This window comes from Monodelphis domestica, chromosome 2 (genome assembly GCF_027887165.1).
Source record: "Monodelphis domestica isolate mMonDom1 chromosome 2, mMonDom1.pri, whole genome shotgun sequence".
Taxonomy (NCBI): domain Eukaryota; kingdom Metazoa; phylum Chordata; class Mammalia; order Didelphimorphia; family Didelphidae; genus Monodelphis; species Monodelphis domestica.
Window position 1 is genome coordinate 264,576,802 of NC_077228.1, and position 12,701 is coordinate 264,589,502.

Below are 12,701 nucleotides of genomic sequence, written 5' to 3' on the forward strand. Positions count from 1 at the left end.
GGAAAACAGTAAGCTCCTTCAGATCTTTCTCTCAGACAGAGAGAGAGAGAGAGGCAAAGATGTTACCTCCTTCAATCCTGAGAGAGTCTCTGAGAGTGTGTGTCTCTGCCAATTGGCAGAGACCAACTTCCAACTGCCAGAGAGAGCAATTGACATAGAAAAGCAGTTATAACTGTCACATCTGAAATTAACATGCTCTCTCAAGCTCTGCTTCAAACTCCAGTTCTTTTCTCAAGCCAGTCACTTTACTTCTTATCTCTAAACTAATAAAACAATACTTATTTTCTAATATCATCATTACAAAAAGGACCTGGGACAAAGACAAAGACTGAGAGATGGGTGCTCTGAATGAGAGCTAAACCACATTCAATGGGAAATCAATGGAATAAAGGGGACTGAGGTGGATGGCCTGAATCTAAGCTAACAAAGTGCTTCCTGGGAGCATCTAGACTAGTATGTTTAATTCTGTGTACCATATTTTAGGAAGGATATTGACCAAATGAAATGCATCCAAGGAGAGTGATTCATCTGTCAAAGAGACAGAAATCCAGGCCACACAAAGATTGGTTGTAGTTTCCTGTAGTGTTCATCCTAGGAAAAAGAACACTTGATAAGTGTACTCATGTAGCTGAGATTTTTCTTAAAGGAATTAGAAATGTTCTGCTTGACTCAGGGGGGATGGGGATGAAGAAATGAATGATAGTTGATGTAAAATGAAGGTAGAATTCTACTTAATATAAAAATGTCTTTACAATTAGAACTGTCCAGCATGACAGTGGTGGGCTATTTCAGACTATGATGCACTGGGGAGTTTTAAATATGACTAGAAACCAAATAGTATTACAGAACAGACTCCCACTTGGAAAATGGAATAACAAGAGAACTTCTGAGGCTCTTTCCAATGCGGATATTTAGTTTATATATCAGAACACTAAACTTTTTAAAAGTTTAAACAGAAATCTAAAGTAGTTCTTATCCAAATGCCAAAAAGAAAAGTTGCCTTCTTAGCAACATTGACAGAGGCAAAACTATTTATCTTTATTACCTATTACCTGTGTTCTCACTCAAGCAAGATATTTTTCTTTACTGATACTTCTGTCCTTTGGTCTGAAGTTAGGTAAGTCATAAACTCAATGCTAATAGAAATTTTTGCCATAGACACTGACCACAGGATGCTGACAAATATGTCCCAGTAGAAACCGTCAATACCAATGTCTCAGCAATTCAAAAAAATAAATATCTCCCATTCATCCCCTTTTAATGAGATTCTTCTCTAACAAATCTGTTTCTTCTCTCCACAGATCATGAACTCCAGGTACAGGGTGTCTTTGGACAACCATACATATATCAGCCAGTTTATTTTTTCCAACTTCTCTGATGTCCCTGAGCTGTGTTACCTTCTCTTTGCTATTGTTCTGTTAATGTTCCTGACATCACTTACAGGCAACACCCTGATAGGTATTGTTATACAGTCCACACCAGCCCTCCACACTCCAATGTATTTCTTTCTAGTAAACCTCTCCTTCTTGGAGATTGGTTATACCTGTACAGTGGTACCCAAGATGCTGCAGAGTCTAGTAAGTGAGAACCGGGAAATCTCACGCTTGGGTTGTGCCACACAGATGTTTTTTTTCACCCTATTTGGGATCAGTGAGTGTTGCCTTTTGGCATCTATGGCTTTTGATCGTTATGTTGCCATTTGTACTCCATTACGCTATGCTACAAGAATGAGTTGGAGTATGTGTACCCAGCTAGCAGGAGTTTCATGGAGCATAGGTACTCTGGTAGCACTAGGACAGACCAATTATATCTTCTCCCTCAACTTCTGTGGCCCCACCAAGATTAACCATCTATTCTGTGACATTCTCCCTGTTATTGCACTGGCCTGTGGAGATACTTCACATAATGAGATGGCAGTCTATGCAGTGGCTTTTCTATTCATTGCCAGTCCCTTCTTACTCATCATTGCCTCTTATGGATTCATCCTCGCTGATGTACTAGCTATGTCTTCACCTGAAGGACAGCGCAAGGCTCTCTCAACCTGTTCTTCCCACCTCATTGTGGTAACACTCTTCTATGGCTCTGGCTCTATAACATACCTGAGACCCAAAGCTAGTCACTCTCCAATCCTGGACAAACTGCTTGCCCTCTTTTACACTGTGGTAACATCCATGCTGAACCCTATCATCTATAGTTTAAGAAACAAAGAAGTCAAAGCAGCTCTCCAGAAAACCTTGGGGAAAATAATGTGTTCTGTCCAAGATAAGAACTGAAATATCCATCTTATTTCTTTGTGTTGTATTGAAACTCCTCCAAAAATGATAGAGAGCAGAGAATTGCCTATTTGTTATTATATCAGTAATGATTCTCCAAAATTTTCTCAACTTAATAAATAATGTCTGTAGACTGGAAGTTCTAAGAGATTGCAAACATGGAATGAATTTATCTATGGAAGAACACTTTGTGGCAAGTCAATATACATTCTTGATCTTTTCAAATGTTTTATTGATACATATTTTCTTATAGAATGATTACTTTCCCGTAGTCTTTTCCCATAATGCATTTCCTCACTATAAAAAGAAAAAAATAAAAATAAAGTTAACTGCAAAAATATAGCAAATATAACAGAGCATGTAACATTCTAATTATGTAATTTATCTTTTATCAATCAAGAGCTAGGAAACTTACTGGAGACAATAGTTAGTTACTTGTTATTGTACTTGAAATGAAATTCTCTTCAGTTATATCTTCTCTTACACTATTTCAATCATTGTCTACTTTGTTATCCTCAGTCTTCTTTATTTTTCTCCATTAGTTCATAAAATTCCCTTAAATATTGTGCAAAAATAGTTGCCATTTCTTACAATATAATATAACAAAAAATTGGTTGTTCCATAATTATAAGGAGTCAATTTTCAGCTTTTTGTGCTTTTATGAATATTTTTGGATACATAAGATTTTTCTATCAGTTATTTTGGATCTTTTAATGGCCATATCTGTAAGATATTTTCTGTCCCTACTCCTCTTGTGGTTCTCCTCCTACCTAACTACTCCTCCTCAATATGTGTAATGTTCATTATCCAGAATCCATTCCCAGAAGTGTGTATTTCCTAAAGTTCTTTCCTATTTCTCATTTACCTTTTTAATTTCTCTACTTTCTTTCTTCGATACTATATCAGATCTATTGATTTAATTTTTATCTCTATAATAATGACTTACAGGTTGATATGTCTAGCCTCATCTCTTTCCTGAGCTCTAGTCCTACATCACCAGATTGCCTTTTTGCTATTTTTAACTGGATATAAAGCCCTTTAAAACACAACAGTTAACTTTCCAGGCTGATATCTTAGTAATCCTCACAAACTCCTCACAAAAATTCCTCGAAAGTGACCTACTTCATGGTCCTCATATGTGACATTCCACTTCTCATCTCAGAGCCTTTGCCCTGGTGGTGTATTCAGTCTTAGAATAATCTCCCTTCTTGATCCTCGAATACTCTCCCAACAGTTACTTTGTAATTATTCCATATTTACTTCTCTGGGAAATAGGTTTTTTTTTTATTTTTTCTCAGTGGAAAGTCTTTATGAGGACATTGACATCTTCATTTCTCCTTATTTTCTCAATGATTAGTACAACTCAGAACAACTCAAACTAAACTCAGTACTATTCTTCCTCATCCCCAAAAAATCCTCTTCTCCCAAAATTTTTTATTTCTGTCAAAGGCATTACCATTGAAATCCACCACCTTGGCCTTATCCCAGCCACCTCAATCTACCTCTCTCCACAATCAGATCAATTGAGAAATCTTACTGTTCACAGATCCATAACATCTCTCACATAAGCATACTTTTCTGAACTCTTATAATTGTCTCTTCATTTCAGACTTAATCTCTCATCTAGATTATTATACTGACTCTTTGCCTAAAGTCTTTCCCTACTCTAACTACAGTAGTATATTAATATTCTTATACTGCCATATTAAATTTCTCTAAATTGTAATGATTGAAATTAATAATTTGATGCTCCAAGTATTATTTTAATACTACTTATTAAAATAAACTTAGAGCAAAGAGAAATTTTTAAAAATCCAGGAAACCTAGCCATCAACTCCCTTCCTCCATGCCTGTAGAAGCCAGAGAGTAAGAGTTTCCAGGAGAGAGCACCAGTGTGGAGGAAGTCAAAATTGAAACAAATTAACCAATGATGCACAAAAGGAAAAGGAAAAAGGGATTGTGGGAAATGTAGTTTTTAGGGTTCAAGATTCTAAATCAATACATCTCCCTATGATCCTTTGGGAGACCAGTCTCCCCAGTGTATCATGAAAACATAACTAACTGATAACTTGAATTAGAGGTATATACAAATATTACAATTTTAAAGGGAAGTTATAATAATTTGGGGATACAAAGAAAAGAAAAAAGAAAAGGAACAAAACCAAAAATAGGTGCATTGAAAAAAAGCCAATTAGGGGGCAGTTCCCTCTGGCATAAGAGTGTACATTCAAAACAAAAGCATTCAACCCTCCCAAAGTTCAAATTTGCCAAATCTCAGAGTTCAATCTGGATCTTCTGGTGCAGCATGTGGTCTCTGTAGACATCTTCACAGTGCCTTCTAGATTCTGAGAGGTAGTCTCTTGATCTAAATTAGGCTCAAATTCAAATCAAAGTTCACAACAATAGCATAGTCCCCCACCCCCGAGGAAAATAATACATTCTCCACTAAGGAGGATACAGGGATACAGGTAGGAGTTACACAGGGATACATGGTTGAGTCATAAGGCATATGAATCAAATATCAAAAATATCAAAGAAGTCAAAGAAATTAAAAAATAATCTCTGATTGAAATATAAAATACAAAAAGAAAACTTGAAAAAAATTCTGGGAAGAAGGAAAAAAAGGAAAAAATTTCACAAATCACAACAGGTTCTTATAGCGATTCATGTTTCATAAGCACGCAACAACAATCATTCACTAACCCAATTTAGCAGTCTGGACTGCAGTATATTGCCACATCATGAGTGAAAATAGAAAAAGAGACTAGATCTCAAGACAAATGGGAAATAGAATTTCCTGGTTCAAACCTTTTCTTCACTTTCTCAAAATAATGGAGCCAAAGCATTTGGTGTTATATGCTTGCTTGATATAGTGTATGATACAAAGAAGTCCTGCATTTAACACATGTTAAACAACCGCAACCTCAAGTGTCACACATGATCAAGTCATTGTGCTTTTTGTGCATAATGTCATCAATCCCCATAGGATTGGCTTGGTTTCTTTTACCTTTTTGTGCTTCTTTGGCACTCTTTGGGTCAATTTCTGTGCTCCATTGTTTTTCATTTCTCCTTGGATTAGACATAATCATCGAGCAAAAGTCTTATATTTAAATAACTGGTGGCAGGTTGCCATAGTCCAAAGCTTTTGGATATGCTTTTATATGTAGGTAAACAGATATCTTAGCTTATTCTATTGCAAATAGTTAAAATATTTTCAATAATAGTGACACATGTTTCAAAGGCAAAAAATTAGAAAAGAAAGAAAAAATCAAATACTGTATGACATTTAGGAAGAAAACAAAATGTTATAATTGTGTATATTTCACAATTACAGAGATAAAGTATAGAGGCTAGTTTTCAAAAAATGAGATTCATTTCCTCTGACTTACTATGATCCTCAGTGTGAGTGCAAATGAGGTAGATAAAACAATGTGAGTGCAAATGAGGTAGATAAAGCAATAATACATTCAAGAAAATACAAAAAAAAATAGAAAATGCACAAAATGTTGCAAAAGGCATATTGGGTCAATATAGGTTCCTAATATAGATTTTCTTCTTTAAGGTAGTATATGTGTTGCTCTACAAGGCAATTTGTGCAAATACAAGGGTCAACCAAATAAAGTGAAACAAAATACTAAAAATTCAGCAATAAAGAAGTCTAATCACAATCAATAGCCAAATACAATCAGTGTAAGCAATTATTCATCATCAACAGAAGGTACTCATTTTACATGGCTACTATGAATCCACAAGTTTCTCTCCCCAATTTTTATGGCTATTGGTTTAATTAGTAGGACCTGGAATGGTTTGTCATAAGCAGGTTCAGAAGACCCAGTATGTTTTGAATTCTTAATTTCACTATCACCTGGGTTTAACTCAATAAGGGAAAATCTATGGGGTCTGTTTGAGCAGCAGCGCTAGAGTCGTGGAGGTCTCACAATTTTGTTTGTAATTATCCGATATATGTAGCAATGGTTGTATCCCCTTCTAACAATGAGGTATAGGCAGGGGTAAATGGTTGTGCCTGAATAGGTGGATGTCCAAATAGCATCTCAAATGGTGAGATGTATAAATCACCTCTGGGTCTGTTCCTGAGATAAAATAGGGCCAGAGGTAGAATTTCAGGCCACTTTAAATGAATCTCCAAGCACAATTTGCCAATCATGGTTTTAAGTTCTTTATTCATTCTTTCAACTTGGCCAGAGCTCTGGGGATGATATGGAGTATGAAATTTAGGAGTTATCCTCAAACATGAATAAATTTGAGATAAGACCAAATCAGTAAAATGAGACTTTTATCCTAAACAATACATGCTGACCAGCCAAAACAAGTAAAAATTTCTTTCAAAAGGATTTTAGCAACAAAAGTCACTGTGGCATGAACAGTAGGAAATGCTTCAGGTCACCTGGTCAATTGATCCATTATGGCCAGACAAAATTTACACTGCCCAGTTTTTGGCATAGAGATAAAATCAATTTGTAGATGATCCAATGGTGTATAAGCTAGAGGTTGTCCAAATGTTATTCTTCAAAAGGCATGTTGATTAAAGGCCTGGCATGTAGGACAAGCTGTACATACTTTGGAGGCAGTTGTAGTTATTCCAGGTGCTATCCATACTGTTTTAACAGAGTCTATAATGCCTTGGATGCCAAAATGACCATGTTTATGAATGGAGTGACAAATCTGGTTATAAAACGCTCTAGGAGCAAGGATTTTCCATATTATAATACCCATACTTCATTAATCTGTTTTGCTTTAAATTTCTGCTCCCATTTTTCCACCTCCTAGTTCCACTTTCCTAGAAAGTGATAGATCCAAATCATCAGTAATTGTTAGTGGAATAATTAATTCAGAGCCTTCTAAGACTTCTAGTTTGGCTGCCATATCTGCTTGGCTATTTCCCCTAGAGACAGGGTCAGTGTCACCTGTATGTGCAGAGCAGTGAACAACAGCCATAGCTTTGGGGAGCTAGATGCCAGAAAGAAGTTCAGTAATAAGATTTGCATTGGCAATACATTTTCCAACTGATGTTAAGAATCCCCTCTGAAGCCATAGCATGCCAACAGCATGACATATTCCAATGGTGTAGCAAGAGTCTGTGTAAATTGTGACTCTTTTATCCTTTGCAATGATACAGGCATGTTTCAAAGCTGTGAGTTCTGCACCCTATGTGTTTACATTTGAGGGTAAGGAAGGTGAACACAGAATATCAAATTCATTAACTACCACAGTTCCTGTACAGTGCACACCATCCCTCAGAAATGAAGAACCATCTGTAAATAATGTGAAATCCACAAGATCCAGAGGGGTGTCTACTAAATCATTATGATGTTCATCAACAATGAACACTAAAGATGTACAATCATGTAAAAGTTCTCCAGAAGTTGACAAATCAAGGAGCAAGGTTGCAGGATTAAGAACTCCACAGTGTTTTAATGTGACATGTCCATTGTTCAATTAGGTTATCTCATACCTAGAAATCTTTTGGTCAGTAAATGCCTGTGTCCTATGTCTTAATAACAATGTATTGACCTCGTGTGGGCACATTATGGTCAGAGGGCATCCCAGTACCAGATCGGCAGATTTGGTTACCAATAAAGCTGTGACACCCACTTCTCTAAGATATGGTGGTGCTCTGGCAGCTACTGGGTCAAGCTGGGCTGAATAATAGGCTACTGGGTGTTGGCAGGTTTCAAAAGTTGAGTTAGAACACCTGAAGCTATCCCTTTCTGTTCATGGACATATAAGGTAAATGGTTTATCATAATTTGGGATGCCTAGAGCAGGGGCAGACAGGATAGCTTGTTTTAAATTTGAATGAGCTATTAGGTGTTCTGCTTCCAGTTTAAGTGGTTCAGGGGCTGAGTTTTTTGTGAGTGCTACAAGGGGCTTAGTGATTTCCCCATAGCAAGAGATCCACTGCCAAAAAAAATCCTGTTGCTCCAAGAATTGCCCTCAATTGCTTTTTACCCTGGGGAGACACCACTGAACTTTGTCTTTGGAGACCTTGTGGCCTCTCTTATGTAGCTCTAAAAGAAGATGCTTTCTAACTTTTAATGGTCAGATTGTTTATTCTTTTGGAACTTATTATATTTGTTTCAAGATCTTGATCCAAATCTACTTTCTGACAAACTGATTTTCATTTTCCAAAAAAAAGTTTTCAATTAGAGTTTCTTCCTATGAATTTATTTTCTTGGGATTATTGAATTGTATTTCTTTACTTTTTTGTTGCTTATCTAGTCTATATCACTGATATGGAACTAATATACATGATTAATTTAATATATATGATCATATATAATTTATATTAATTTTAAGCAGTTTCTAATAAGAAGGATACTTTTATGATTTGTTATACAGAAAAAGGTCTGGTGAGATGAAACCACTTTCTTTCCCATTTTTTCAATTATTCACTGGAATTCAATATGCATTTATACTTTATCTACTGTGTACTAAGCATTATGAATATGAATAGAAATGAAGAAAAACTATTTCACAGAGAATAATTACAAAATAATTGCTGGGATAATGATGATATTAACATTCAAGGGTTAAGAAGGAAGAGTATACTAGAAATGAAGGATTCACCTGTGCGAAGACACTGAGATGGGAAATGAATGTCATATATCAGGACCATAAAGTAGGCCAATTTCCAGAAATATAGTTTGTGAGGAATACTGTGAAATCAGCCCATAAAATTAACTGCCATATTTTAAATGGCTTTAAATACCAAATAAAGAATTTACATTTTAGCCTAGAGGCAAGTGGAAGCCACTGACACTTCTTGAAAGGGAGATTGACATGATCAGACATGAACTTCAGAAATATTCCTTTGGCAGCTATGTCATAAGAGACTGAAAAAGAGAAATAGCTAGGGAGACCAGCTTGGAAGCTATTGTCCAGGTGAGATGTTTTGGATGCATAAATGATGAGATTTGGCAACTGAATGCATATGAGGGGTAAAGGTGAGAAGTGTAAAAGATGGCTCTGTATTGTAAATCTAAATGGTAAGAAGCATTATCAGCAAAGGCCTGAGATTTGAGAAAACAATAATGATTTTTTATTTTAGAAATGTTGAGTTTAAGATATCTATAGTATATAAAGGTGATACATCAAGTAGTAAACTCATGACATATTGATATGTAGATTTGTTGTTCATCTGCATAGTAAAACTCATTGGCAAGGGTTAAGGAAGGGAGTAAGCATTTACTAATTATTTATGTGTCAGGAACTGGGCTAAATGTTTTGGTTTAAAAATATTATCTCATTTGATTGAAAGTGATGTGATTTATGAGAGTGCAGAAATAGAAGAAAAGACTGAAAGTAAAACCTCAGTGTACATCAACTTATATGGGACAGAAGATAGATGATGATATAGCAAAGAATACTGAGAATAATAAATCATAAATAAGAAGGAAATAGCAATATCAAGGGAGGAAAAACAAGAGAAGAGGGTAATCAAAAGTTTCAAATGCTAAAGAATGATTTTTTTAATTCAATCTGAGAAAAGGTCATTAGCACCTGGGATCAGTGATAACAATGGAGAGGGTAATTTCACCTGAATATTAGGGTTAGAAATTAGATTGCAAGAGATTTGTCTACAGAAGAGAGGAGATACTAAAACATGGAGTAGTAGAGTCAAGCCAAGGATATTTTATGGGTGGAAGAACTCTCTCTCTCTCTCTCTCTCTCTCTCTCTCTCTCTCTCTCTCTCTCTCTCTCTCTCTCTCTCTCTCTCTCTCTCTCTCTCTCTCTCTCTCTCTCTCTCTCTCTCTCTCTCTCTCTCTCTCTCCATATATATATATATATATATATATATATATATATATATATATATATATATATATATATAGTGATATTTAAAAGAGTGGATGCCATAAACTGTGGCAGTTAAAATGGTTGTATGTCATAAACTGTAGTGATTAAAATAGTAGAAGATATAAATTGTAGTAGATATAAGAGTGGGTAAGTAAATTGTGACCGCAGAAAATATGTTTTCACTACAGTGTCTTATTTTAAATCAAATATAAGGTGGTCGCCAGGGAAATATTCCCAATTATGAATATACCCAAGTCAACTGATTTTTATAGGGAATTTAATTAATAATACAATGAGGAATCTAAGAAAGAGAGAGAGAGAAAAAAAAGGAAATAAATGAGAAAAGAATAGGCTGGCCCAGGCACCCCTGGCCAACACAGGCCTAAGCCCTATAAAGAAAAGATCAGTCAGTCCTTATATCTTAATCACTCACCACAAGATCTGTCCAAGCAAGGATTCTAGTGACACCAAGCCAGCATCATCTCAGCTGCTTTCACCAGCTCAATCCTCCATCTGAATGTTTCAGAATGAGTCCCTTGAGCTCCTTTCTGAGCTCCTATTTAAAGGGCAATTTCTCCTATGTCACCTCCCCTAAGTCCTTACATCTACCAATTACAGTAGACATTTCCCAAAGGACTAGCCATTCTTAATTCACATTTTGTTATCACCTTCTTAATTCACATCTTGCTCTCACCTTTTCTGGGTAGACTAAAACTTCTGAGTAATTCACATCAGGAAAGCTCTGAGTAAGTTTTCACCTCTTTGCTCCTCATAAGTTCACAAGTTGCCTGACATTTATAGGTACTTAGCACCCCTTTCTAAAAATAGACATGGCTTAAGTATGGGTTTAAGTACTTTTCATTGTTCAGCAAGGAGTTTTCTCCCCTAAAGCAGTCTTAAGTATGGGTGGAATAGAGGTCTTCCCATTTCTGATCTAAGTAGAGTTCTCACTTTCCAAATGGGGAATGGTCCCAGTAGGGAATTGTTCCAGTGGAGAATTCCCCAATGGGGAATTTTTTTTTAACATTCACAAGTCTGAGAAATGTCAAGACTCACAATATATATATATATGTGTGTGTGTGTGTGTGTGTGTGTGTGTGTGTGTGTGTGTTTGTGTGTGTGCATGTATGTATAGGCATCATGGAAAATCCAGTCAAAAAAGAAAGTATGAAAATAAGAATGAGATGATGATCAGAAAGGCAAGTATACAGAGACAACAGGAAGAGAAGAGATCAAGGGCAAAAAGATTGCTTTCCACAGATGAAGAAACTGGTTTTGGCAAAGAAAAGGAGTATCTCAACTGTGAGGTCAGCAAAAGAAGAAAGAATGAAGGATCCTATTAAATGGATTTCAGTTGCAGAATTTGGGAGATGAGAAATCTTATGATAGATTTTCATGGGTTGTAAAATAGTCAAGGAATAAATATATAAGACAGATGGAGTAATCAAGAGAAAATTCATCACAATCATCCTAAAGAGTGCAAGAGAGAATCAATAAAGAAGTTAAAGGATTGGTGTATAGCAATGGTGACCCATTTGGGATTGGAGGATTTGCATTTATAACAAATCCAGTTAATGCAATTGTGTGACATTTTACAGCAGTGATCAACAGCATAAGAGTAAATATGAAAAGAAAAGATGATGTAACCAACTTATAGTTGGGGGGTCTGGGAATGATAGTGGTAAAAGCTAGAAATTGAAGGGAAACTCATTAATTAGGGAATGGTTAAGCAAACTGTGGCATGTGATTATAATGGAATACTGAATCTTAAGGAATGACTAGCAGTCTTATTTTTTTAATGATCTACATGAAATTGTAAAAAGCAAAATGAGGATAACCAAGAGAACATTACATGGGGGAATAGAAATACACTTTGAAGAATGAACTGTACATGCCTAACTCCAGAGAAAGCACTGATAAATAGAACCAAACAAGACATAATTTTACATATACATATATCTTTTTGTCAAATGATGCCTTATCTAGTATAGGGAGAAAAGGAAGACAGGAAGATACCAAAGAACATTAATGTACAAACAAAAAAATAATTTAATTTTTAGATAGCAAAAGCATAAGGAAATCACAATTTCAAGAATAATAGATAATATAAGCAGAATCAAGATGACAGCTTAGAGGGAACAAAAATTCAGAGTTCTGAAAAACCCTTCCTCACCAATCAAAAACACAGCACTTCCAGGGGACTGAAAACCAAATCTAACAACAGGACAGATAGGGAACCTTCCTCCTGTACCCAACTTAAAAGATATGCCCCCCCAAAAGAATCCTGAACTCTGGAACACTCAGGTTTAAGGGGAAGGAAGAAGGAAAGTCCCGGGATTCTTCCCCACCTGTAGTGGTGAACCTCCAGCAGTGGCTGGGATCTCTGGGCAGGCAAGGGTGCTAGTCTGGAGGGAGAATCTTGCCAGCAAAACTGTGCCAAACTCAGAGATTAGAACACAGGCAGCATAGAGGCAGCTGGAGAAGTACAGAGTAGGCAGTCCGGTCTCAGCAGAAATGCTCCATCTTGCACTCCCCTTTCTGGAGGTTTTGACCTCAGGGCACAGCCATCTTTGCAGATAAACTCTGCCCTGGTTGAATCTCATCAATAAGG

General features: G+C 36.1%; 1 protein-coding gene across 1 annotated transcript; it reads left to right on the forward strand.

The window, feature by feature from the left end:
• The first annotated feature begins 678 nt into the window (after positions 1-678).
• On the forward strand, positions 679-2,474 carry LOC100023020 (olfactory receptor 10C1-like). The gene has a single exon (XM_001374651.3). The coding sequence runs from the start codon at positions 1,305-1,307 to the stop codon at positions 2,271-2,273; it is 969 nt and encodes a 322-aa protein (XP_001374688.2). The 5' UTR covers positions 679-1,304; the 3' UTR covers positions 2,274-2,474.
• Positions 2,475-12,701: the final 10,227 nt, after the last annotated feature.